General features: G+C 36.2%; 1 protein-coding gene across 3 annotated transcripts in view; it reads left to right on the top strand.

Moving 5' to 3' along the window:
• CSMD3 (CUB and Sushi multiple domains 3) overlaps window positions 1-26,440 on the top strand; it is a gene marked incomplete at both ends in the record, with an annotated part of 716,885 nt that overhangs the window by 247,045 nt on the left and 443,400 nt on the right. For all 3 annotated transcript variants that reach the window (XM_082479076.1, XM_082479075.1, XM_082479074.1), the window contains one exon: window positions 464-576. In XM_082479076.1, coding sequence (XP_082335202.1) covers window positions 464-576 — 113 coding nt within the window. The remainder of the gene's footprint in view (window positions 1-463; window positions 577-26,440) is intronic.

The raw sequence follows: 26,440 nt of genomic DNA, 5'->3' as shown, positions 1-26,440 counted from the left end.
GGTGGCCTGCATAACCTAAGCTCTCTTGTTCCTTATCTTGAACATGACAGTCATAGCATACAATCCTTTTCCTGGTGCCCAGAGCAGCGTTCTGCCAAACCTGTTGACTGACCTGGACAGACACAAACTCTTTCTAGCCTGAGTGTCGCGTACTTGCATCATGATAGTTCTCTGCCTGACCAATAACATGACTGTGCAGTTTCTGGGCAAGCGGTGATTTGTATCCCATCACTTGGTCATGCAGAGTGGGATAATCTTGTCTGTTCATGGTTGTCGTAACATATTAGTCATTGATAAATAAGAAGTCTCACATAAGGCATGTCAATGAATGTGTGTTTGAAAAAAATAAGAGATTTCCACACAAGACTTTTATGAAAATCTAGTGATCCTCAGCCCTGATCACTTTATAATCTTTTAATAATGATTTTTATTTGTTTTTTGTTTTTGTTTTTTTTTAATTCAGGCTCTCTGGAATGAATATACCTCCTCCAGTTATCAGCAACAAAAACTGGCTCAGACTACATTTTGTAACAGACAGCAATCACCGATACCGTGGATTTAGTGCTCACTACCAAGGTACATTTAAAGAAATATATTTTTTGTTGTGGTTGTTTTTGTTAAGAAAAAATAGTGGCTGAAGTTGTAGAGGAAATGGGAAGGGCCATTTTAAAAAATCCTCATAAAGGTATAGTTTGTATTTGCATAAGTGATAAATTCAGCTGTGCCACCTGTTATATCAAATTACAGTATGTTAGAGTATGGGTAGTATACTATCTAGTGTGTCTAAATACAGTTATAAGAAAATTACAACAGATATCTACTTCACTTTACCCTGTGGAAGTACTTAGCTTTTAATATTCTAACATTCTAAAAAGATACTGTGTAGCAGATGCAGAATGTTTTTATCATTAAAATATGTATTTTCCTCCATGGTTGTGTAAGTCTTGTTTGTAAAACAGTGAATAAGTGTCTGTTTACTAATGTAGCATTTAATCACTGTTATCTCTATTACCTATTTCTGAATGCATTGTGCTATTAAAGGTTTAATTTACCCATAAGATTCTTATCCACTGTTTTTATGAACAAGCATTATTTTGACTATGAGTGAAAGCATCTGAAGCATTAACTTGGGAATATCACCATTTGGAACAAGGTCATTATAATGATGAAATGTTAATGGAAAGTGAACTTCATTAATGTATGGTAATACTGTCTGCTTTTTCACAAGCATTTATAAATAATATTTTTAAATATCTATAGTGTATCAATGGATCTTCAGGGAACAGTAACCCTTTTTGTGCTTTTGTGCTTTTCCATTTATCTGATGAAAAAGAAATCACAGCATTCCAAATGATATTCAGTTCAGGAATTTCTTTTACATTTTTCTATATGAAATTTAACACAGGAAGAGATTGGCTATCTAAATGTTTGCAGAATCTGGTTAAATTAATCAATTAATGTAAAACTTGTAACTAACAAAAAACTAAGACTGTTTTTTTATGTAATTGATCTTTTATAATAGTAAATTTTTTATAACTCTGTGTAATTGCCTCAGATAACATATTCTATAAAAGAACAGAGCAAATTTGATTACTGTTTCAGCAAATATTGTGTATCTCTATTTAGACTTTGCAAGTTCATAGATGTTCTGGAATGTGTATTCTGAGTGAATTTAGGTAAAATGAGCCTTCCTACTGCAGCTCCAGGGCTGCTATAAATGTTTATGAATGGCGCTGACTCACTTTTTGCATGGCATCCTTCATACCAAATACAACAAACCGCACTCTTTACTGGGAAATCACTAGCTTACAGGAATGTTAAAAGGTGTAAAATAAGGACTTTCTTTACTAGATCCTACTGCACAATTGAGAAACCATGTGATAAATATTTTGGTGGTTTCTGTGAAGTAATTTGGATTGTTGAGATGTTAATTTCTGAACTGCTGAGAAAAGGAAAACAAACTGTGTCACGCACATGCTTGCATTCCTACCGAAAGCGTGAGATATTCGTTAATGAAAGAAAAGAGACTTTTGTTTAGTTTCAACATGTGTTTTCTGCAAGTCATATAAAACATGTGAGTTGGTAGGTGTGGGAGATTTGAATGTGTTGTGTACCTTCTATTTAATTTTACCACCTAAGTTCTCAGTGATTACATTATGGGGTTTTTACTTTTATTTTTGTTTGCTCATTTAATTTTTAATGGTATATTGCTGAATGTATGTTGAAGTGTACTCTGTACTAAGTTGTGAAATGCTGCAGTAGTTCACCATACTTAATATGAAGAAAATCTTTTACAATTGTTTGAAAAAAATATGTAAACAGCACATAATTTCAGCATGAAGAAGCATTAAATGTGCATACCGAAGCAGATACTATCATTAAAAATTAACTGTGATAGTAGGAAATGGAAAAATGCATTGTCAGGTAATAGCAAGGAGTGGGTTTTGGGTCAACGGTAGGGTAGAGAGTGTGAGGAAATTAAATAAACATATTAAAAATATTTCATACATTTAGAAAACAAAAAAAAAATGTATACCACAAAATATTTCAGTTTGTTAAGAACTGAAACCTTTATTTTTTTCAGTTACAGACAAATTTAAACCTTTTTGTAAAGCCCATTCTCAAACAGTAATTTTACTGGTGATGCAGTTCTTTTTCTTTCTTGTGACATGAGTTGTCACAAAAGCTGCCAGATAACTAATAAAAATAAAAAAAACGTATTCCAAGGAGCCATTGTCCTGATTCCGGCAAGGATGGGGTTAATTTCCAAGGAGCCGGCAGGGGAGGCACGTATTCCATACCACGTGACCCATGCCCCGCTATAAAAGGAGCTAGCCGGGGCGGGGGAGTCAGTCGCCACTCGGGGGCGGGTCGCGGCGGTGCGGGTCCGGTCGGTGCGCTTCGCGGCGGTACTGTAATCGCGTTCTTGTATTCCTTTACCGGTGTTATTGTTTTTCTTTCTTTCTTTCTTTTCTTTCTTTTTCCCTTTGTCTGTTCTGTTAAATTATAATATTTGAACCCACGAGTTTTGCACTTTTCTGCTGATTTTTCCCACGGCTGTGGGAGTCGAGTGAGCGGCTGCCTGGTTCTCTGTTGCTGGCTGAGGCCAAACCACGACAGCCATGTAGTACAAATACATGTGCCTGTTTTTCTGTTCATGAGTTTATTTCTGCATCACTTTGAAAGGGTGCCTGTTAATCCTTTCAATAGTCTGTATTATCACCGTACTACACTGTAATAACTTGTAAAAACACACTTTCCCCTGCTTGACTAACATAGATATTACTATAAATTCTTTTTAACTTCCCTCCTTGAAACTTAATCTTTCCTATGTAGTGCCACTATAACCAGAATTAGTAATTTCTTACCACTTCATCTAATTTAACTTTCTTTATTCTATTATTGCATCTTTTGTAGAAGCCAGACACCAAATCCTGAACTTCAGAACACTGCATAATTCTTACTCCATCACTGCTTGGCACTTCAGTACGCTTTTCAACTAATCACTCTCTTGGTTTGCTGGTTTTGTTTGCACAACTGCACATTTTGGGCTAGTATGTTTGGGTGGCGGTTTGAGCCTGAGTAGCAATGAAGCACCCCACAGCAGCTCTTTCACCCTACCCCCACAGCAGAACAGGGCAAAGAACAGGAAGAACAAGAGCGAGAAAGCTCATGGGTTGAAATGAAGACAGGGAAAAGCACTCATCAACTACTGCCCTGGGCAAAACAGTCTTAAATTAAAACATTTAATTACAGATTTGAGTGTTGGGAAAAAAAGACAACTATTTAAACAATTAGGGAAACCTTTCCTCTCCCCTTTTGCAGGCTTAACTTCATTCCAGACACCTCTCTTTCTCCTTTTTCTGTTTACGCCACCGCAGATCCACTGTCTCTTTGGTGATGTGACGGGCAGTGCAGGAGGTTCGGGTCAAGGTGTAGGAGTTTCTTTCTCTTATCCCTCGTGTCTCACTCATTTCTTCTGCTGTTCCTTCCTTCTTACTCTTTTCCTCTGCTCCGATGTGGGTTTACCATGGGCCACAGTGTCTTAGAGGAAGAACCTGCTCCAGTGTGGTTTATCCATAGGCTCCAGCCACAGTATCACAGTATCACCCTTTGAGGGTGTCACTAGCTCTGTAACGGAGCTCTGGCCATGTTCCTTTCTCTCAGTGTTTACTGCCTTTTCTTTAACACGTTTTCACAGAGATGCCACAAATTCTGCTGATGAGCTCAGTTGTGTCCTGTGGTGGGTCCACTGTGGAGCCAGCTGGAACCAATTGTGACCAGGATAGAGCAGCCCCTGACCTCCTGTCACAGAGGTCACATGTGCAGCCCCCCGCTGCCAAACCCCTGCCTTTCATACCAATTACAATCTGAAAAAGTACTTGTTGGTTGTTTTATTGAAACAAAAGAAAACAAGTTTTGTGGACACTTTTTAGGCAGTATATGGAATAACTAAACCTTATTTCCTTCTGTTCTCTTAAATTTATGAATTATTTTTTAAAGATTATTTTTCACAAAGAAGGCTCACATGGCCTAGCTTCAGTGTAATATCTAATGCTGTTGTGGCCTAGATGATTGAAATGAAGACTAAAAATGATGTATGCAAAGTCTTAAAATCTAGCTGTATATGAAAAAAACCCTAAACCACGCAACAGAAAAACTAGGGTATTACATAATCTTTCCTAAACATCCTTTTAATTTCTTTAATTATCATATTTTGCCTAATTCTCTGTTTAAGGCTTCAGTCTTGCAAACACCTGTGAAAATATTTAAATTGGCTTATACAGAACAAATGAAATTTACTGAGGTACGTGAAACTATGGGAAACTCGCAGCTTCATATAAGCACATTTTCATGCAGGTTAGGTGTATTAATTTCTTTTAATAGGCATTTTAATTCACCAAAGATATTGAATTATACAATATTTGAAAGATGTTGTGGTGTCATAACCAAGACATGCTTATTCTTGCTTGTTTGATCACCCTTGTTTCAGCACTTCTTTCTATTCACTGAGGTTTCGTTGTCTTGATATGTTTTTTTTGTTGCTACTGTTTTGTTAAAACTCCTTTTGAGTTAGAAACTGTTGGCTGAAGTAGAACCAAAGCTTCTTTAGATCTTCCTGGAGTGGCTGCTTCGGTGTTTCTTGGCGTTGGTAATCCTCTTTTGCTGTTTCTAAAATTAGTTGTGCCTTTTTACTCCATCCATTTGCAGTTCCTGTAAAGTTACTTTTTTTTTGCTGCTTTCTGTTGGCTACTCTTTGCACTCCGTCACTTATGAATCAATTCATAATATTATCTAAGTGGACAGAAGGGATTAAGTTAGCTTCACAGTTCCTAATCTTACAGGCTGGCATACACAAACTTCAATGTTCTTTATGTCAAGCATACCTGGACTCTGAAAGGGCTTTTGGAAAAGAGGTCTTAATTTTCTGATAGTTACACATTGCTTTAAGAAACTGTAACTTTGCTATCTCTTGAGATCCAGCATCCCGTCTCTCTCGCTCTCTCCCATCCTCATCCTTTAAAGCTCTGGAAGGTTTCAGTAGTAGCCCTATACTTACTATTTATTTCACTTGCAAAATCCATTTCTTAACTGCTTTTACTTCCTTCCCCCTTCCCCTTACCTCTGTTTAAGCTGTGAACAAACTACTGCTTCTACTATGGACAAAATAGTATCAAATATCGATTGAATGCACAATCACATCTGGTTTCCATTAAGAATCTTTGCTTATAGGAAAATACAGATGAAGAGATGAAATATATACAGGAGTTTTTCAGAATAGAATAAAATTAAAAAGCACGCAAATAGTTACTCTCTTTAGTACTTGGCAGCCAACTATGTAGAGCTGAAATTGGATAAATGCCAGCACTTTCAAATGTGTGATGCAATATGGAGAAAACTGACATTGAAAAGTTTTCTCTTTCTCAGCTTGATTTTCTATTGTTCTTTTCTTTTTCTTTCTGTCATTTTGCATATGAATAGAAATGTATCTTCATTCAGAAATTACTTATGGAGTTAGAATTTTCTTAGATATTTTTTGTTGGTTTCACTTTGGCAGAGAATTTAAAGCAATTTCTAATCAGGTAAAGAACAAAAGTAAGTAGTACTAAGCTGCATCAGAACATCATGGCTAGAGTTGCCAGAAGGGGAAAACTGTCTTCATCACTTTTTTTCAGAACATCTAACAATTTAAACAGAATTTTTCATTTGTTCCTCATCTTCAAAGCTGTTGCAATGAACAGTTTACAGTACTACTGCTGGAAGACTCAGCAGTCGCAATGAAGTCTTAGGTGAGATTGAGCTCCAAGACTCCAAAATGTAGATGTCTCTGTATTGTAACCTATAGGCTTAGGCACCTATGGGTATCTAAATACCCATTTAAGTTGAGGAGCTGTCGGGCACAGTTCAGCCATACATGAATATACGTGCGTTGACGTATGAAATCACCTAGGGTACCCAGCATATTTTTATGGCAGTGGCAGAAGTGCAGAGGCTCTGCACTTTTTGTTTTTCCAGGAGACTGTGCCATTCTGGCATGGAAACTAGAAGACAGGGAAGAACACCTAAAATGCCAACAAACAGCATATAAACAGCTATTGTGTCCTGTCCAAGGTGTGTACTTTAAGATGAAATAAAACATTACATTTCACTGTCTACACTGACTAGATTTCCATTTGTTATAATAGTTTATATACTTAGGGCAACTATAGATACGTAAGTGTAGGTGTCTTAATTTCAGGTTGAGTCTCACATAATGTGACTACTCACTTACTGAAATTGTTTTTTACTGCCAGCACACTCATGGGCTTGACATTCCTGGAGAGAAACTAAGGTGTCACATCTGTAGAAGTCTGCTACTCAAAGTCTGTGCCTGCCTCTGATTAGGGCAGTGTAAATAAGTTGTTGGTTGCATTGCTTATTTGTTTGACAAATGAGAGATTTTTTTTTAGACAGATACTTAGTTCTTAGAATTGTAAATCTGTGACTTTTCAGACCCTGAACTCCTATTGTCAAAACAGCCCAGATGGCTACCTGATTTTGCAATGGATAGAGGAAAAAGGAACCCCCTCTTCACAGAATGAAAGGAAACTACGAGAGTTTCTCAGTAGATTTTTTTTTTTATTTGCCTCGAGGCATAACAAGAACTTAAATTGCATACATTGTCACACAAGTAAATGTTTTTTAGCGGATTTTCATACTCGTGGGCCTTTTAGCTGCTCTTCATCTTACACTGAGCTATATTTTCTGAATAGATGATTTTTCACCTTTGCACTCTTGAGATGTCTTTTATTCACAACTATACACCCACACGGTGCCAGTGCGCAGAATGACATTGATTTTGCTGTAGTCAAGTCAGAGAGGAGAAAAATTGCTGCATTTTATTGACCCTCCCGCATCTTAAAGTAGTTATCTTTAGAATTCTCCCGATTATAGGTTTTGACACCACCTCTGTTGATGGTTAGTTAAGTTAGTTCTGACACTGTACATGGATACAGAAAGATCTGTTTCGAATGTTTTAATTCACTTTTTTTCTACTTGAAATAAGATCATCATTCATTAAAAAAGGTGATGTTAAATCACCTGATGTTAGAAACTGATGTTAAATATGAAAACATGGAAGTCCGTGCTGGTGTTTAAATTGATGGATTTTAATTTACTTCTGAAATAAAAGTTAAGTGGTGCAGTAAAGAGTCCTTCCCATTTTCTAGTGATTTAACACGTGTCTTCTTAATTTCATATTTAACCTAAAGAAAAAAACTTTAATATTTTAGGTGTGTTCAAACATTTTAATATATTTCTGTGTCATTTACTATTCTACGCACATCTGTTCATTGTTTACAAAAACAAATGACAATTTTTTATGTACTACTGACTATAAGCAATTCTATCTCCTTTGTAGAAGAGGAGATTACCTAAATTTCAATTTAGGTAATCAATTCAATTCAATTACATTTAAAAGAAAGCATTTTCCTCATTTAGGTTTTTGGAAGATCAGGAACTTATAAATTGAAATGAAAAATAACATTTCAAACAGCAGTAAAAAAAAAAACAAAACAGGAAAATGCGATATTCAAACTATAAAATGTGTAGGTAATATGAACCATCCTGATTTTTGGAAAGGAAAAAAAAAAGTATTTAAAAATTAGTGTGGTTTTACTTTTCCTATTTATATGTATATGAATATATAAAATATTTTACATACATATAACTATATGTAATATATATAATTATATGTGTAAAAAATATATATATAAAAAAAAAGTAATCCTCTAAGGAAAACAATTGAAATTTAAGAAAAATTAAGTACTAAAATAAATATTCTCTGGTAGTAGAACTCTTCTAATAATAGTACATAAACTGTAGATTTTATAGGACTTCAAAATGCTTCATTTTTTATAAGGTCAAAACATTAATACATTAACCTGTTTATCTGTACCCTTCATGACCACCAAACAGTGTAATATATTGCACTGATGAGCTGTTCATGTCAAGATGATAAAACAACTGAGGGAAAAACCTGGAATAAAACACTTGTTTATGTTCAGAATATTTAGTGGTATTGAGATAAAGTGTTGGAACACTTTGTTTCCCCTTTGAAAAATGTTGACATTCAAATGCTCTTTGGGCTTTTTCATTAAGTGACATGTTTTCTGCAACAAAAATTATTTCACCATAAAGTAAAGTCATAAGCCATTCCAGTTAGTTTTTTAATAGCTCTGACCGTTATAAAGTTTACGGGACACCGAAGGAAACAAACCTGAAGTTGTCTAACTTTGGAAAATGGATTTTAAATGTTAAAATGAATACCGTCCGTGACATCAAATATATTAGAATAATTTCTGCTGCATGATGTACTCCCATTTCCTTGCCTTCCTCCTCTCCCACTCAGCATTTTCAAATTTTTATTTTTTTTTTTAATTATAGGAGGTAATTTTTCATTTTAGAGGGGGTTTTTTTTGTACTGTTAGGGAACATCCACACAATGAAAGAGATGATTGTTTCAATAAGAAAACAACAGCCAGATGTAGATAATGAAGTAACTGAATGTAGGATTTTTTGTGTCTTGCCGCACACTCAATTTTCCCATGTACTTCCCAATCAGACAATAAATTATTACGCAGAATTATCTCCTCTCTGTCTCTGTTTGTTCTGTTTGGCCTACAGACAGAGTTGTTTGTTTGTTGTTTAGTTGCTTGAGAACACTTGCACTTTTGATAGAAATCATATCCTTATTTCCTTGAGGATAACACTAGAGCAGTTATTTAGTTTTAAATTTCATTGTATGAACTGGATAGCTATGTGTTGAAGCATAAAGTACGTGAAATATAGTTGTTTTGGTCTTTTAAATGTTTCTCCCTCTTTTATTATTTGTGAATACTGTAATGACACCTTATACCTGAAGACTGAGTATTATGCTGAATAGTCTCCTGCCTAAAGATAGGAAAGTTACTCTTTTTCCAATAGAAAAATTAGATCAAAAATTCTGTTCTGGAATATGAGTATGGAAATGACAAATGCAGTGTGTTATGTCAGGAGTTATTTCTTGTTCTAAATAAGTTACTATAGTTGTTACTAATTCCTGGTATAGGTGAGATTGAGGACATTTGGCTTTATTCTTCAGAACTAAATCTAAGGTTTTCTAATTCCAGAAGTAAAAGTACCTTTTGCAAAGTATTCCCCAAACTCCTTAGTAAATAAGGGATCAAATCTATTTAATTTAAGTTAATATTTTAATGAATTCTACTCCAAGTAAGGAATGAAATAATTTTCTGAACTACCTTTTCAGTTTCCAGCTACACTTTCTCCACCTTTGTTCCAGTCAATGGATCATTTAATACTTCAAAACATGGGCTCCTTTATTTGTTTATTGTATCAGTAGCAGTACCAGAAAACTAGAAGAATTTAACTTTTTTCCCCTATTCTCAGGTACCTGGAAATTAATTAAACATATACCTCCATTTAATAAACTGTTTTCACTTAAATGCAGCTGAGGCAATAAACCTTGCATACCAGTGAACATTATTACATGGAATTTGTTGATCTGTAAAATCATTAACTAGTTCCAAAGGGATTCTCAGTTATGTAATTTTTTAGTTATTCATTATGTCAAATTTCAGTACCATTCATATTTGAAAGAAAATTTGCTAAAAGCCCTCTGAGGACCATATTGGTCACATGTTCTCTGTTTCTAAGTTTGAAAATTGCCAGAACAACAGTAGAATAGCAATGTAAATACTAAAGTGTTTGTAGTATCTCCTAAGAGTGATTTTTTTTTTTTTTTAATTTATTTACTTGCTTGGTTTTAGAGATGTTAATAGGTTGGGGTTTTTTGGCCGAATCCTGTATCAATATTAACATTGTTTTACCTTTTCAGAAAATGAAATTAGCCCAGTTCAGCCCAGTTATTTTATGCATTTTTAATTCCAGTGTTATTTTTTTTCAGAAAGCTCATATGTTTTGGGGTTATTAACATGACCCATGACTTTTCCTGAATGTCACTTATTTTTAGCTAAATTACAAAGTTTTTTCCGAGTGGTGAGTTAAAGTTTACATGTGAACTGAGGTGTGGAGGTTGAGAATTGGGATTAGAAGAGGAAAAAAAAGGAAAGTGAAAAAGAAAGATTTGTATCCAGAACCCCAAAAAAGTGAGCTGAGAGTTCTTAATGGAAAGTAATACGTAGGAGAAAGACAAAGACCCAAGTAAAGTGATTAGAGTGGAGAGTGAGGGATTGTGAGGAAAAAAAATAGGTGAGAAAACCAATGGTACTAAAAAGAGTGAACAAGAAGTGAGTCAGTTTATTGGATAAGACTTATCAGACTTATCGGATAAGAAAATTTCTTGTATAATGCATAGCCTGGTTGAAATCTAATCTGCGCTAGTTGAGCAAAAATGTCCTGAACAGGTAGCCAGGACAAGTCCAGCTTCCTCAGCCTCTCCTCACAGGGCAATTGCTCCAGTCCCAACCACCATGAGGACCATCTGCCAAACTCACTCCCATTTATCAATTTCTTCCCAGGGCTCCTTCCTTTTGGTAAGCCTCAAACTGGACATGGAGCTAACAAGTGCTAAATAAAGATGAGGGTAATCCCTTCCATCAGTGTATCAGCCATAATTCTGTTAATGCATTTTAGGATGCTGTTCACCAGGACACATTGCTGGCTTACATTCATCTTGCTGCCCACCAGGACCCACCAGGCCTTTTCAGCAGGTCTGTTCCCCAACCAGTCAGACCCCAGCCATTCCTGTTGCAAGAGGTTGAATCTACTCTTGTTTATTTTAATAAGATTCATGTTGTCTCATTCCTCCAGCCTGTCTTAGCTCCCTCTGGATGGCCAGCCTACTTTCAAGCATATTGGCTATTCCCCCCAGTTTGGTGCCACCTGCAAATCCAATGAGAGCCACTACATAGCCTTGTCCTGGTCATTGATGTAGGTGTTACAAGACAGGTCACAGGATAAAGTGCTGCAGTGCTCCACTTGTTACAATCCTCCAAGAAGAGTACAACCCACTAACCACAAACCTGTGACCTTTACCTTCTAACCAGGATCTATACTCTGATACTTTTGTTCCTCACTCCCCTTGGGGTCTTGAATTCATTTCATGGCATCTGCAGCCATGGCTACAATTGATTATTACATCTCCAACCAGGTCTCTCTTGTCAGTAGTCATGGCTGCATCTGCAGCCATGGCTACAATTGATTATCACATCTCCAACCAGGTCTCTCTTGTCAGTGAGTTGCAGGTCCCGCTGTGCATCAACCCTGGTTGGTCCATCCAGTATGTCAATAAGTAAGTTGTTCCTGAAATCTTCCAAAAACCCATCTCCACTCTACAGCCATGTGAGCTGCAGCCATATGAGCATCCTGGTTACTTCAATGATGTCACCATTCTGTGATGGCATTTGGAGTTCCAGTTCCTCCCATTTCTGTCGCAGGCTGAATTCATGTGTGTATGTAAACTTGAGGCAGGGGTCTCTTCACCCTATTTTAGCATTCCTGAAGTCTCTCATATTCCTGTAAATCTTTCATTTCCTTTCTACTTTTTTCCACCATTATGTCACTTAAATGTGGTTCATTATCTCCCTCTCCATCATTCTTAGCATAAACCTCTCATCAGAAGGTTGGCTGTAGTGTTGGCAAAGATGTTCTTGTTCCACTTTGTCAGGGGCACCTTCTTCAAGTAACAGCAGACTGCAGTCACTCTGTTTAGGCAAAGCTTTAACAGTACTGCTTCCTAAACCATCACTGCATCAATCAATTTATCTTTAAGTGGTAGGTGTCTCAGAGTTTTAGTCACGTAGCCTTCCTGCTGCTCTTGCAGGGAATTCAAAGACCTTAGCTTGTGTTGCTTCTTTGTAACTCTCTTTGCATAGCGAGCATCGCAGATTTATCTTAATTTGCAAATAAAATAACGGGATCTGTTGATCATTACTATTGTCAGTAATATCAGCAAGCTCTTATGTTCTAGGCTAGCCAGTATATTAGGAGCATTATATAGTCCTTAGGTTCATACTGACAGTGCTTTAAAAAGCACTTCTTAGTGCTTTTTAAATTAAATATTAGGAAAAGAGTAGGGGACAAAGCAGAAAATGTGCTGTTGTATAAATCGACCTGCACTTTGACTCCTATTGTTGCTCTGGCCTTTCTTCATTTCAGAATATAGGAAAGTTGAAGAAAGTTCAGAAAAAGATAGCAAAGACCACCAAACACATGAATTAATTTCCAATTGAAAAGTGAGTGACTAGTATATGACACTGAAGCTTAGAAAATAGAGCTATGGGAGGAGGGGAGATACACAGATTGGAAAATCATGAATCACAGGGATGGTACTGGAAATAGTTATTATGTCTGTTTTGGATGCGAAAATTGAGATGCATACCAATGAAGTGACTTGCCCAAAGTCACCCAGAAAGTTACCAGTGGAGTCGGGCACCAGGTCTTTCGAGCCCCAACCTAGGGCAGCTGAAAACTACATAACACTAACTCTTTGGCTTTTCACAAAGCTGGCAGTATTGCTTAGGTATTGCTGTTTTAGTTTATAGTACTGCTTTGGTGCACTATGATGTATGCACAAATAGTTGTGAAGAGAATCCTTGACTTGAAGGCCATAAGTTCAAATTAAATAAAGCCGACACAAATACAAAAAGGGACAGGCGTATTGACTTTCTGAAAGTAAACCAAGCTGCTTTTTCTACTCTCCTTCACCTGTCACTCCTTTCCCTTCTCTTCTCACTTAATAGTAAATTTTGGATTAAAGACAACACCTTTTAATTCGTAATACATATGTCTAGTGTATAGGTGTAACAAATAGGCAAATAGTGTACATAGTTTTATAACTGGACACATAGGAAGAAAGGTTTTCTTCTCATTTGATGCAGCCTGGTGCTGATAGTTTGTCTTTTCATGTAAAAGATATAAAAGCCACATGTTTAAATCATAATATTCCCCTGGAAAGTTCCAAAAGTTATATGTGTTAAATAAATTAATGTCATGGTTTGGCCTCAGCCAGCAACAAAGAACCACACGGCTGCTCGCTCAACCCCCACGGCCGTGGGGAAAATCAGAAGAAAAAGGCAAAACTTGTGGGTTGAGATAAAGCCAATTTAACAGAACAGCAAAGGAAAGTGAAAAACAACAATAATAACACTGATAAAGGAATATACAAACGCAATTGTGGTACTGCCACCCACCAACCGGACCTGGACCACCCCAGCCCACTCCCAGCAGTGAGTTCCTTCCCCCTTCCCCTGGCCAGCTCCCCTCCATAGCCTGGGCATGGCTCACATGGGATGCAATACCTGTGTCCCCTGCTGCATCCTTGAGGAAATTAACCCCATCCCTGCTGGAACCAGGGCAATTAATGATCAAAAAAATTTATAATTAAGGTCTTGAAGGAAATTTCAGTTTTAAGAAATTGACCTTCTGCTGGTTTTGAAGCCATTTGAGCACACTGTTTTGACACTTAGAGCAAACCAATCAGTAGTACTTATCCAAGAATCATTCAGCTTCCCAATGTCCCTAATGGGAATTTATGAATATTAACCAACCTGAAAGAAATTCATCCTTTTACCTCTTGTGGAGGTTATTGCAATGTTGGTTTTGAGGGTTTAACAGACATTTAAGTATTCCATGGTCTTTGTACACAGGCAAAATATTTCTTTTTGTAAATATCTTTGTACTCAACCTGTGTTAAAATTAATGTGGTATGGGTTTTTTTTATTATTATTATTTTTAATTATTATTTCCTGGGGGAACGAATTTACTTGATACTTGCTGAAAATTCTCAATCATTGCTATCCAGTAACTTTTTCTTTCACGTGAAAGAAGTTACTTTAAAACTCTGTAGAATCTTTCAGCCGCTCCTGCCTCTGAAAAGGTGATCATAATGTCATTTAATTTATGTGAAATAAATATCTAGCAATGATGGTAAAACTGTTCACAGTTTTGACAGAAGCCAAATTCTGAGTAGAAATTACCAGAACCTAATGAGAAACACAGAGAACATGATCTGCTTATAAGCATCAAACAGAACTTCAGTTTAAAGAATGAGCATTTAAATATTCTTCAAGACCCATTCAGAAGGATTCTGATGTCTTTCACAGTTACATTTCGGAGAAGAGAAAGATTTGTAATGGAATTTTTGTCCCACAAACAACCCAACAGAACTTCCTGCCAGCCAGAAATTCACACGTAACTCCTGGAAACACATGTTTAATACAAATTTATTTCCATCCAGTTGTGTACATAAATCATTCTCAAATCATAGCACTATATGAGTTAATTTGTACAGGAGAAGATATGAAACTTGTTTTAGAGATGTCTTTTATAATTTTTGCTGGTATTAGTCGCAGTAATATTTAAGTAATAGTTATTTCAATTGTTACCCACTAAGGACCTTGAACTCAAAGAAATTTTATATACTGCAAAATATGTTACATCTCTCTGTAGGAAAAAAAAAACAAACATAAAATCTGCAGGTAAAACCACAGAGAAACTGTTCTTTTTTGTAGTTAGGAATGTGTTCTTCCTCTGGGATATTAAGAATGGAACATCACTCTTATAAAAGGCATAAAAATAAATTAATAGGAATAAATAAAAATACCAAGAGAAAAAAATCAGATTAGTGACAATCATAGCATCCCCAATAAAATTCTATACCCTAGAAGCCCATGAATTATTGCATAACCCATTAATGAGAAATTGGGAAATGCTCTCTTTCACGCAAGAGAAGGTTTATTTGTATTCTGGTATTTATGAGGGCACAAAGAGCATCTAAATACTGTATAGTGACTCCTTATTTTGAAGTATCTTCATTTGAAAAGTATCGTGACTCTAGTAGAATGAATTAGAAAATCTTTCTTTATATACAGTATTACATATTTTTTCCCTTTAAAAGAAAAAAAATAAATTCAGAAGCAGCCTAAATTCAGTGCAGCTTCAGCCTTTAATTCGTAGTTTTCTAGAATAACGAAAATATATGAACAATTCTGGACAATGTCTTTAGTCTTTTTCTACTCTCAGTGTTTGAAGTATCTGTTATATGGAAAGCATCCCACAATATCTTATGACACATTAAGATCAACGTCTGAGGTAGAGAGCTTGCACTCATTTCCCCACTTCTGTGCATCCAGCTTTGGAGTCCTCAACACAAGAAGGACATGGACCTGTTGAGGTGGATCCAGAGGAGGGCCACAAAGATGATCAGAGGGCTGGAGCACTTCTCCTATGAAGACAGGCTGAGGGAGTTGGGGTTGTTCAGCCTGGGAGACCTTATAGCAGCCTTCCAGTATCTGAAGGGGGCCTACAAGACAGCTGGGGAAGGACTTTTTGCAAGGGCAGATAGTGACAGGATGGGGAGTAATAGCTTCAAACTGGAAGAGGTTAGATTTAGAATAGATATCAAGAAGAAATTTTTCACTATGAGAGTGGTGAGGCACTGGAACAGGTTTAGCAGAGATGTTGTGGAGGCCCCATCCCTGGAATGTTCAAGGCCAGGCTGGATGGGGCTTTGAGCAATCTGGTCTAGTGGGAGGTGTCCCTGCCCATGGCAAGGCGCTTGGAACCAGGTGATTTTTAAGGTTCCTTCCAACTTAAAGCATTGTATGATTCTATGATTTCAGCCCCCTGATTCTATGGACTGTTATTTGTTGGTTTGTTTTTTTGTTTTTTTTTCCATTTAAACAGAAGAAACCTTTTTAGTGTAAATGTGGTTGAAAAATGGAACAAGTTTCCCAGGAAGGAGGTTGTGGTAGTCTGTATCCCTGTGGAGATAGAGACTGAACGTGGACTGGACACCATTCTAAGCAACCTGTTTTAGCTTTTAGCAGGTGGGGGTGAACCAGACAGTCTCAAGAGATGCCTCCCGACACCAACCATTCAGTGAAAGTCTGGAGTGTTCCGATATACTGAGCAACCAGTCATCTTAAAATTTGACCTCCTTAAGTTTTATCAGCCAAAGAACGTAAGAAATATCCAAAGCCAGCTGCCACTTCTGAAAATGAAATTGCCATATTTTTAGACATGCCAATGTATCTTTCTCCTGTAGAAGATGTCCCTCTGACCATTTTTCTTTACAACATAGTACACTGCTGAGGAAAGATACTTGCAGTAACTGAGGTAGCTATTTTGGATATTAGTAACCATTTTGTCTGTTGAAAGAGAACTCTTTCATTATTATCATTGTATTGTGGTGCAAAACTGTCTAAAACGCTGATTAAGGCAATACATACGTAACTCTTTTAAGAATACATTTGAAAATTATTTCAATGTGTAATCATTTAGCTTAAGACACCTTGAAATTGTGGGCTGATGGACCACTAGGGGCTTCTCAGAGGAAAGCTTTTCCGGAGGCAAAGCTCTTGTTTTGCACTGGATGCCCACTTCATAGCTCAAAAGTTCGCTTACTGCCCACTTGATGCTGACAGCACGTAATGGTCTGCAGGAATAGCTTTATCTCTGTAAAGTCTAAGTGGATTTTGGATCAGTTTCTGTATTGAACGAACCTTCTTCCTTCCCAGAGAATTGTTTTCATCTCACTCAGGACTTGACCTTTCTTAAAAAGCGTTATTTTTTAGCCAGTTCTGACCTTTTAGATAAAACCAAAAAGTAAAAGATGGTACAGTTTCATTTATAAATCGTTCAGCTTTGCATTACTTTATAATTAACATTTACTCTGTTTAGAAATTAACTTCATTTATTTATTCTGAGTGATAAATAAGAGAAGAAGAATACTTCTTGTTAAATGTGATGCTTTGCTTTGTTCATAGGCATGGTATTTTTGACAGTGATTAAGAGACAGTAATTGTCAGGGTGCAGCAAGGGCCGATGGCTTCCCGGAGGGCTGGTGAGCTGGGGTCACAGGGGGTCTGCACGGGGGCCACCGGTGCAGGGCATCACAGCCAGTGCTGGTCCCACTGCCCCCAGCCAGGGGACAGGGCAGGTTGGGGGGCAGCCGGAGGCAGACTCAGCCCTGGGCATCAGGCACCTCCATGGATATTAGGGACAGGTCAAGGCCAGGCAGGGACATTAGCCCCATGGCCAGGCAGGGCAGGGCTGTGAGGAGCTGGGGACCAGCACCACTGTGGTGTTGCTGGGGCAGGGCCTGATGTCCCCAGGCTGGAGATCCTGGACCCATGGGCATAGGTGGGGGGAGGCCCAGGGGTGGCTAGGCAGTGTTTTTTAGGCCCATTAGAGCCCTCAGAGTCCTCACAGCCATTGGGCTTCAGTGGTATAAGATACATAGAAACGCAATTTACGTTTGGTATACAAAACTTCAGATCTAAAGTTAGTTGGATTGTAATGCACTTATATAGTATAATGTTAGACACAGAGTCTTGCTCTGGCTGAAGGGAACACAATTTATACAATATATTGTTATTCCAATTAAAGTTTTAAGTCTGATAATCTGTCTAATATATAAAAGTCTCAATAATAATATCACGCTTATAAAAATTAAGAACTGCCTTCCTACTCCCTACTATTTTTCTCTTGTCTTATTTTCACCCTTTTCACTGTGCCGCTGGGGTGGGGATTACAATGAATTGATTACATCCGAGGGTCTGCATTGGGATGAGTGTGGTGTTGCTGGTGGTGACAGGGCCGCTTCAGCCTTGGAGTTCAGTTGGGTTTTTTTATATGTTTTCGTAACACAGGCTGCTTCTTTCTCATTGTTCTTTACTAAAATCTGAAAGTTGCTTGTTAGCCTCCCTCAGCCTCAGTAAGTATAAAAGGGCCGTTGCTTGTTATGCAGTGACAACTAAGCTTTATCAGAACTTTGCTGTATGCAGTATTCTCTGAAATACAAACTGGTCAGGAAACATTCACTTGGCTGCTACAAATCACCAAAACTAGTGAAAACAACCCCAGGCCAAGGCAAGCCTGCATGGGGTCAACACAAATCCCGTGGCTTTGTATGTCAAAATTATACTTATTCGACTACAGTCTTCAGAATTTCTGTATCATTCTCCATTAATATTGCTACACACAGGTAAACAATGGAAGATGTGCTTATGTATTAAGATTTGTATTCTTTCCTGTGCAATGAACGTATACAGACTGATATGAAGGTAAACATGGCAATATACCTTTTCTGCAAGCTTGTCTTTTCCATTTGCCTAGTGAACAAACAGCCTTTCTAAGAACTTCACGTTATTTCTAAAAAGTAGTAATCTGCTTAAAAACAAAGAAAAAAAAAATTAACTCTTAAAATTATCTTCCCTCTAGTGAAGATTAATACATTGGATACATTTTTGGAGTCTTAAATTATTTCAGTAATCTTTAGTAATAAGTTTGTGTCACATAGGTCCTTGCCTCCTAACACTGGGTTTAGGATAGAAAATTTGGCTATTTAGCCTGCTTAGGGCAAAGATTAGATACCTGAGAGCAAAGATACACAGATTTTTTTGATATTAAGAGTAAATGAAAGGCAGTTATTACTGGTTTTATAACTCTTTTTAATTTTCCATGCATCTGAACTTCACTGAAAAATTAAAAAGTAGGAGTGTCAAAGTTGTATCGATAAGTAGTGCCAGCTTTAGTAAGTATTGTTCTACCTGGAACTGTATGTTCGATTTATGCACGGTAGTTTATTTGCTTAGAGCACTGAATGGATATTAGGCAGCTAATATTAATAACCCTGTGGCAGTAAAAGGAAAGTGTGAGTTTAATTTTGTTGATAAGAAATGAGAGCACTACAATATAGTAGCATGTCCAAGGTGACACAAGAAACAGAATTAAAACCCAGAACCTTTAAATTTTAAACTTATGGAAACCTCTGATTAAATGTCCATGATACATGTTCACATAAAAATATTTTTTTTAAAGGTACATACAAGATTTTATGACAGTTTTTAACTTGTTTTAAAACACTTGGGATTTTTTTTGTTTGGTTGGTTTGTTTTTGTTTTTAAGTCAAGTTGTAGCACACATACCAGCAATAAATTAATGTTGCAACATTTTCCCTGTTATTTTTTGATTCTTCTGCTTAAAATCTCAGGAAAGGCTGCTTTCCAAAACTGTCAAAATCCAGTCAATAAATTCCCATTCATGAAGGAGTGTAGCAGCAGGTTCTGTTCTGGTATACAGTCCAAGCTAAGCACAGTGGGTTGTATTTCACACTGCAGCGTGGATAAAGTGCATTTATTTTCCTTTTGTCCTAAGTAGTTCCTGGGACAGAAAGAAATTTATCTTTTTGCTTACATGGTTGCTATACATTGCTTTCAACATTAGTCTGTACATCGTCTTGAATATGTGTCTATTTATCCTATCCTTAAAAAGGTTAAATAAATATTTTTGTTGCACTATGATTCACAAGACCAAATTGCAAATAAAATAAAGATATAAGACAATTCTGGCACGGCTTTCTACTTGACAAATACAATAAAGGTACTCTTTTGTAATATGACTACTAGTAAATAGGCCAACAGATGTGAATGCATTACATTCCCACCATTTTATTATTCATTTCATAGATTCTTATAATATTGTTGAGCCTTGAAGAATTTAAGTTTTTTTCTATGATTACGATTTCTATGATTTCACAGATTTACCTTGTATTGATGTACACTTCTTTCAAGAAGAAAGCAAAGTATGACTATATCTATGCAACAAATAATCCTATGAACAAAATTCTTTTGTATTTCAAATCACTGCTTTCTCATTTACACGCATTTATTTGTGTTAAAGTTTTGTTTTGTTTTTGTTTTTTTTTTCTTAAAAGTAATAGGCCTTTCAAAAATTATTTTCTCACTGAAGTTAAACCAAATGAAAGAACAGTATCCGTACGTGTGCCTATGTTGGTCATTTTCATATTGTTTTTCTTATAAACAAACGTATCTTACTGGAATAAAATCTATTATTTGCATAGATATTTGTAAAACCATCAAAAGTGGTACTTCTCTGTCTATGGAGTTTACTGGAGGGAAGATAAATCATATGAATATGTTCAGCATTTCTATATTTTCAAAAACTAGAAGGCTGATTTTGTCTGGATAGAAATTCAGATTTTCAAATGTAATAAGTTTGATAAAATTAAGTTACATAAATTTACCATATTTTCAGTATCTACTTAAAATTTCAGGTGATCTTAAGTTCACTGAGAGAAGCATCTGGAAAATCAGGGAAACATGCATTTATATATACTGAATGATAACAAATGTCTTTACCTCCTGCAGCCCTGAAAATTTCTGGTCAATGCTTAATTGTTACTTTCAGACTGTTCTGATATATGTTTTACTGCAGCAGTTGATTTACATTTAAAATTAATATATAAGATGGAGAGAAAGATAAGAAAGAAATAACAATAGAGAGGTTGAAAAAAGAGAGAGAGAAAAAAATGCAAGTGAAAAAAATCATTAGAGAATGCAATAATGCAAAAAAGTGCCATCTGGTGCCAAAAAGAAATAAACATTAAATTCTGAATCAATTCACACAAATTGTGGACAACATGAAAACAAAAGGAAGTAAAAAGTACATATATTAAAATTCTGTCTAGACAGCTTTTGGAGTCTTTGCTGTTTGGGTACATCCAGGGATCATTGCCTGTTTGAAATGAAGTCTAGATACTTTTTTTAACTATATATTTTCAGTCATATATTTCTTTATAGTTTTATTTCCTTTCTGAATAGCTGGGAACTGAAAATCAATTTGGTCAGAAGAATGTTTTATGTCAGCCATTTATACTGAATTTATACTATAAGAAGTATATTTGTGTTTTGGATTCCTTACCTTTCTATTACTTGTAAATCAACAGAAGAAAAACTGTAATTTGAACTTAAAACCAGGTAAAAATACTAGAAATTTGTGAAGAATGAAAAAAGAGATTTGTAAAAATAATAAGGCTGGAATGACATCTAAAAATATTTTAAAAGAGTCAAGTAAGTTGTTATATCTACACTAACTTGAAAATTGCTTTACAAGATCCAGAATACATTCTTTTAATTAGGTTTGTAACTTTATTGGAGTCTTGCAGGCAGCAAGAGAACATCAAAGAGAACAGTTAATTATGATATTTTGTTAGAAAAAAAAAAACACCTGCTTAATGGAATGCATTGGTCACTGCAAAGTTAGTTAACTATGGGAAGGTTTTAAGTAAGGTTACGAAATAAATCTTGACTAAAAGTCCTTGAATATCTGAAAGAAGAATGAAGATGGAATATAGCGATTGCTCTTTTTAAAAATTCTACATATAATTGCAGCCACCTCTTTTTTTCTTTAATGAAATATGCATTCTATTTTTGCTTAAGACTGTCAACGCTTCTTTCTCAATTACCCCTTGCAAAAGGATAGAATAGCTTGCTTCTTGCTATTAAGATACACCGGAAAAATCCCAGGCTGACCTCATTAGCAGTTTACCATAATGAGTCCCGTTTAGGGTCATCTGCATTAAGGACCTTTAGCTTTGTTTGGGAAGTCTGTGGTTGGATCATATGTGTCAGAAGGACTAATAAAGTCCTGCATCTTGAATTCATCCTGAATAAACAAGATAGTGAATATCCCTATTTGCTCTCACATTTTGAACTCAATTTGATTCTTAGGAATTAATCAGCAAAACTAATTCTAATGAATTAGAACATCTGCTGAACAGTAGCCTTAGATCCCATTTATTTGGTTTTATGAACAATTTGCCAGTTTTCATTTGTTCTTCCACTGCTGAAGTTAAAACCTAGAGGCCAGTAACAAGTGGAGTACTGCAAAAGTCCGTCCTGGCACTAATTCTGTTCAATGTGTTTATCAATGAGCTTGAATCAGTGACAGAATGTAATCTTAATTGGATTTGCAGATGACACTAAAATGTCAGTCAAAAGTCAATATAGTCAAGGACAGGGTTGCCATCCATAGGGACATAGACAAGCTAGAGGAATGGGCCAATAGGAATCTTATGAAACTCAATAAGGGCAAATGTAAAGCCCTGCACCTGGGTAGCAAGAGTTGCTGGCAACAGGACTGGCTGATAGCAAGTAACTGCTGAAAAGTCCCTGTGGGTTGTGGCAGACAGCAAGCTGAGCACGACCCAGCAGTGTGCTCTGGCAGCAAAGAGGGCCAATAGCACCCTGAGTTATATTAACAGGAATGTAGCCAGTCGATCAAAGAGAAGGATTATTGTCCTTTACTCAGCACTCCTGTGATGACGGCTGGAATAGTGCATCAAGTTTTGGGCCCCGTGACAGGAAGGATGAGTTCTTTGCTGAAGCAAGTTCAGTGGAGGGCCACCAAATAGCTGGGGCTAGAGCACTTGCCTGGTGAGGAGAGGCTGAGGGAGCTAGGCTTTTTCACCCTGGAGAAGAGGGGAAAGCTAATAGCAGCTTCCAAATGCCTACTGGGGGTTACTGAAAAGGCAGAGCCAAGCTTTTCATGGTGGAGCATGGTGTGAGGATGAGAGACAACTGACAATATTTGAAATGAGATCTTCAGGCCAGATATAAAGAGAAATTTTTCTTCTGTGAGGAAAGTCATGCATTTGAGAAAATTGCTGAGGGAGATTGTGCAGTCTCCATCCTAGGAGGTTTTCTCCAGACCTGACCAGATAAAGCCCTGAGCAACTGGTCAGAACTTATGGCTGACCCCGCTTTAGGCTGTTGTGACAACAAGAGACCTCCTGAGGTCTATTTCGCTCTGAGTTATCCTATGATTCTTTGGATAAAAAATGTTTTAATCCCAATGTTTTATGAACCAAACTTGCACTACAGAATGTTCACTCTTTTGGGACCAATTTGACTCCTAATCAGCATGGTATTACTAACAAGTGGACAAATAAATCATATCATATATTTGTTTGTTCATCTGTTCTCTCTGAAATAAAAGCAAATTTAGAAAATCTTTAAAACTTTTGCCAAATACTTCTTTATGAATCAACTTCTTTAGCTGCATTTCAGTCATTTAATGGTGGACTTTCAACTTAGTCAAGTTTTACTGGCCATGTTTGCAGTCTTTGGAATTATAATATTTGGCTTGTAACAACAGAAGTTACAGTAACATACTTCATGTCAAAGCTTTATTTAAAATGGTGGTGTGCCGGAAATAGTTTATTTCAGTCCAGTCAACGGTTAATATATTAAATCATGGTAATTTTGTCATTTTACACTGTCACTATAATTTAGTGAATTATTAATTTTCCTTAAAATCCTACCTGTTTGAATCTTGCTAAAACATGATATCTTGTAAGAAAGAATACCAATTAAATATTGGTAGCCAATTATATTAATTTTATGAAAAAAAAAAGATCTCAAATTATATATTAATGTGTGTTGACTTATCATTGATGCCTTACCTTGTGGAAGCTTGTGGAACTGTAAGAGAAAAACAATTCTGGTTAAATAGGATACAACAGCCACAGACAAAATCTACATCTTACTCTGGGATTGAACGCAATATGCTAACATAGCATAGAGCTCAAGCTTCTAAAATGAACATAAAACTTGGGTTGTCTTGTCTGTAATTAATTGATTTTGGTTAAGAAAACAACTTATTTCTAAAGTATATAGAGATTCAAATTAAGATCTATAACAGGAATTGCATTTGTCTGATTCTGCTTTCCAGCACAAAGGAACTACAGTACCTACTTTTTTTTCAGGCCTGCATTTTCTAAAAGTTGTTACATTTTAATTTAGTATTGGTGCATTACTTGCAACTTATGTGAATACATTTTAAATATCTTTACTGATTGGAGAGGGAAGATACATTTTTTCTAGCATTCCCCATTTTAAAGGGAAACTTTCCCAAATCATAGTCTTCTAAAAGGGAACAAAAAAATCTTTTTCAATAAAAGCATTTTCACTGTATTGGATAACATTTTCTGCCTTAATATTTTGCCAGCGAATGCTTCTGCAAAGTGGGCAAAGGTATTCATTATCTCCCTAGATTATTTTATTGCCTGGGAAATTGCTTGTAAAAAGTTATTCCATTAGATTAATTTAAATGAAAACTTCCACTATGAGTTTATCTGGGGTAAATTTCCTTTGCTATCATGTTTACAACAGGGACCCTGTGTATACTTGTAGCATATTGCATATGCAAAGAGCGTGCATCTAGCACAGATTCATAATCTATTTCTGGAGCTTTGTCTCAGGCAAATGTCAAAGGCTCTTGCCTCTTTCCTTCACTAAAAATGATCCTGGAATCAGGAGCAACCTCCACTACTTTATAAATAGAAAGGCTTATGGGTCTTCCATATGTTTGCATTATCCAAAGTTTTAGCAGTTACAACACTTTTGAGTAGTGGTTCATTCAGACGAGTTTTCTGAACTGAATTGCTCTGTAGATCATCAGTATGATCTCCTTCCACTTCTACATAGTTGTGAATTTTTATCTTTAAATACTGCTTCAAATCTTTCCTCACCTAAGCAGTCGTCTTTGTTATGTGAAAGGTCCTCAGTTTTACCGATTTTAATCTGTTCTCCATCCACAGGGACTCACTTAGAGAAATGGTTGTCCTGTCTAGAAGGTCTCAGACTGCTTTAGTCTGGGCTGGTCGGGCTCCCTTTTTTTTGTGAACCTGTGCCCCGAGCAACAATTACTCTTTCTTGTCTCCATGTCTTTATTGCTTCCTCCCATGCTGCCTCCTGGCAGTTCCTCAAGACTCACATTTTCTTAGTTGCTGACTGTAAATTTAAAGTGATGACCTACCTCTGACTTGACTTCAGCTGACTGAAAATTTTTGTGTTAAACATTATCCAAAAAGCAGAAATCAGTCTTTCTTCTTTGCGAGTTTGTCTTTTATTTAGTCTTTTATTTTTTTTTAAATCAGAATACTAAAGGAAAAGAATGTGGATGGGTATCATATAGGAATTTACAATTTTTGAAGTAGTCCCCGACAAAATGAAATGTCAGATATGGTCACAGATGATAGAAGTGGAGAGTAAGTTACATTACCCATGTAACATAGGTGTTTCAATAGGTCTAAACCTGTTTTCATAGAAAATTAAGACACTGAAGTTCATGCTTTTACGGATTACAAATGATACTTAGGCCAATGTGAACACGTTTGTTCTGTGCAGTAGCTGATACTTACCAGATTGTTTATATGTGAGATTAATTTTGTCTTAAAATCTTCTATGTAAATCATACCACACTGTTTACCTTTTACTGATCTTCTGCATGAGTTCCTTTTTGCAGTCTAAGTGGATTTGGAAGCCTAACAAGTTAGGTGTTTTGCTTGAAAGTTGCCTCTGTATCAAAGTAGTACAGTACTTTTCAATGTATAAGCTTTGAAGCTTTAAGTAAACATAATTTTTCTTACTTTTTTCTTTTGAAATGAACTTTCTCTTAACTTGTTTTCATTTTAAGTGCTGTGCATCTTTAAAGCACTAGGATACAACATGCCGTTTTGCTGAGATTCTGAATAAAATTTTGCTTTGAACTTGATATTGGGAGCAGGTGACTGCCTGTTCTTGTACATGTGCTTGCATGATAAAAATGCGTCCACATAGATTTTGCTTTAATAGTAGTAGGTATGTAATATATGATAAGTTTGCTTTGTTTTAATCAGCATTACCCTGTTCCAAAATATCTCTTGACCATGCACTTGTATTTTCTGTGTTTTAATCTTGATACTTGTCTGTCAAAATTTATTGTATCCTGAATCATAACTAGTCTAGTCTTTTGATATGATTCATTGTTGTGACAATTTTCTTCTTTTATTCTGAAATAAGGAATAAAACATGTCTAGGTCTATTTTAGTTACTTATACCACTGTCATCATAGGACAGCAAGTAGTTTTTGGTTTGGTTTCTGACATGTAAACCTGGAGTCTTACCTGGTGCTTTTAAGGTTGTTCAGTTTTGCAGGGGGATTCACCACTGTATGATTTAGAAGTGCTGTACTGCAGAACAGATATTAAGACATTAAATGTAAGATAGCAAAAATAATACATACACACAGCAGCCCTGTTAGTTGTCTGCGTAATGCTTAAGTATTCTGTTATGGTAGTATTTTTTTAATAGTA

The sequence above is a fragment of the Vanellus vanellus genome (genome assembly GCF_965231255.1).
Source record: "Vanellus vanellus genome assembly, chromosome: 2".
Lineage (NCBI taxonomy): Eukaryota > Metazoa > Chordata > Aves > Charadriiformes > Charadriidae > Vanellus > Vanellus vanellus.
This window is presented reverse-complemented; position numbering and strand designations above follow the sequence as displayed.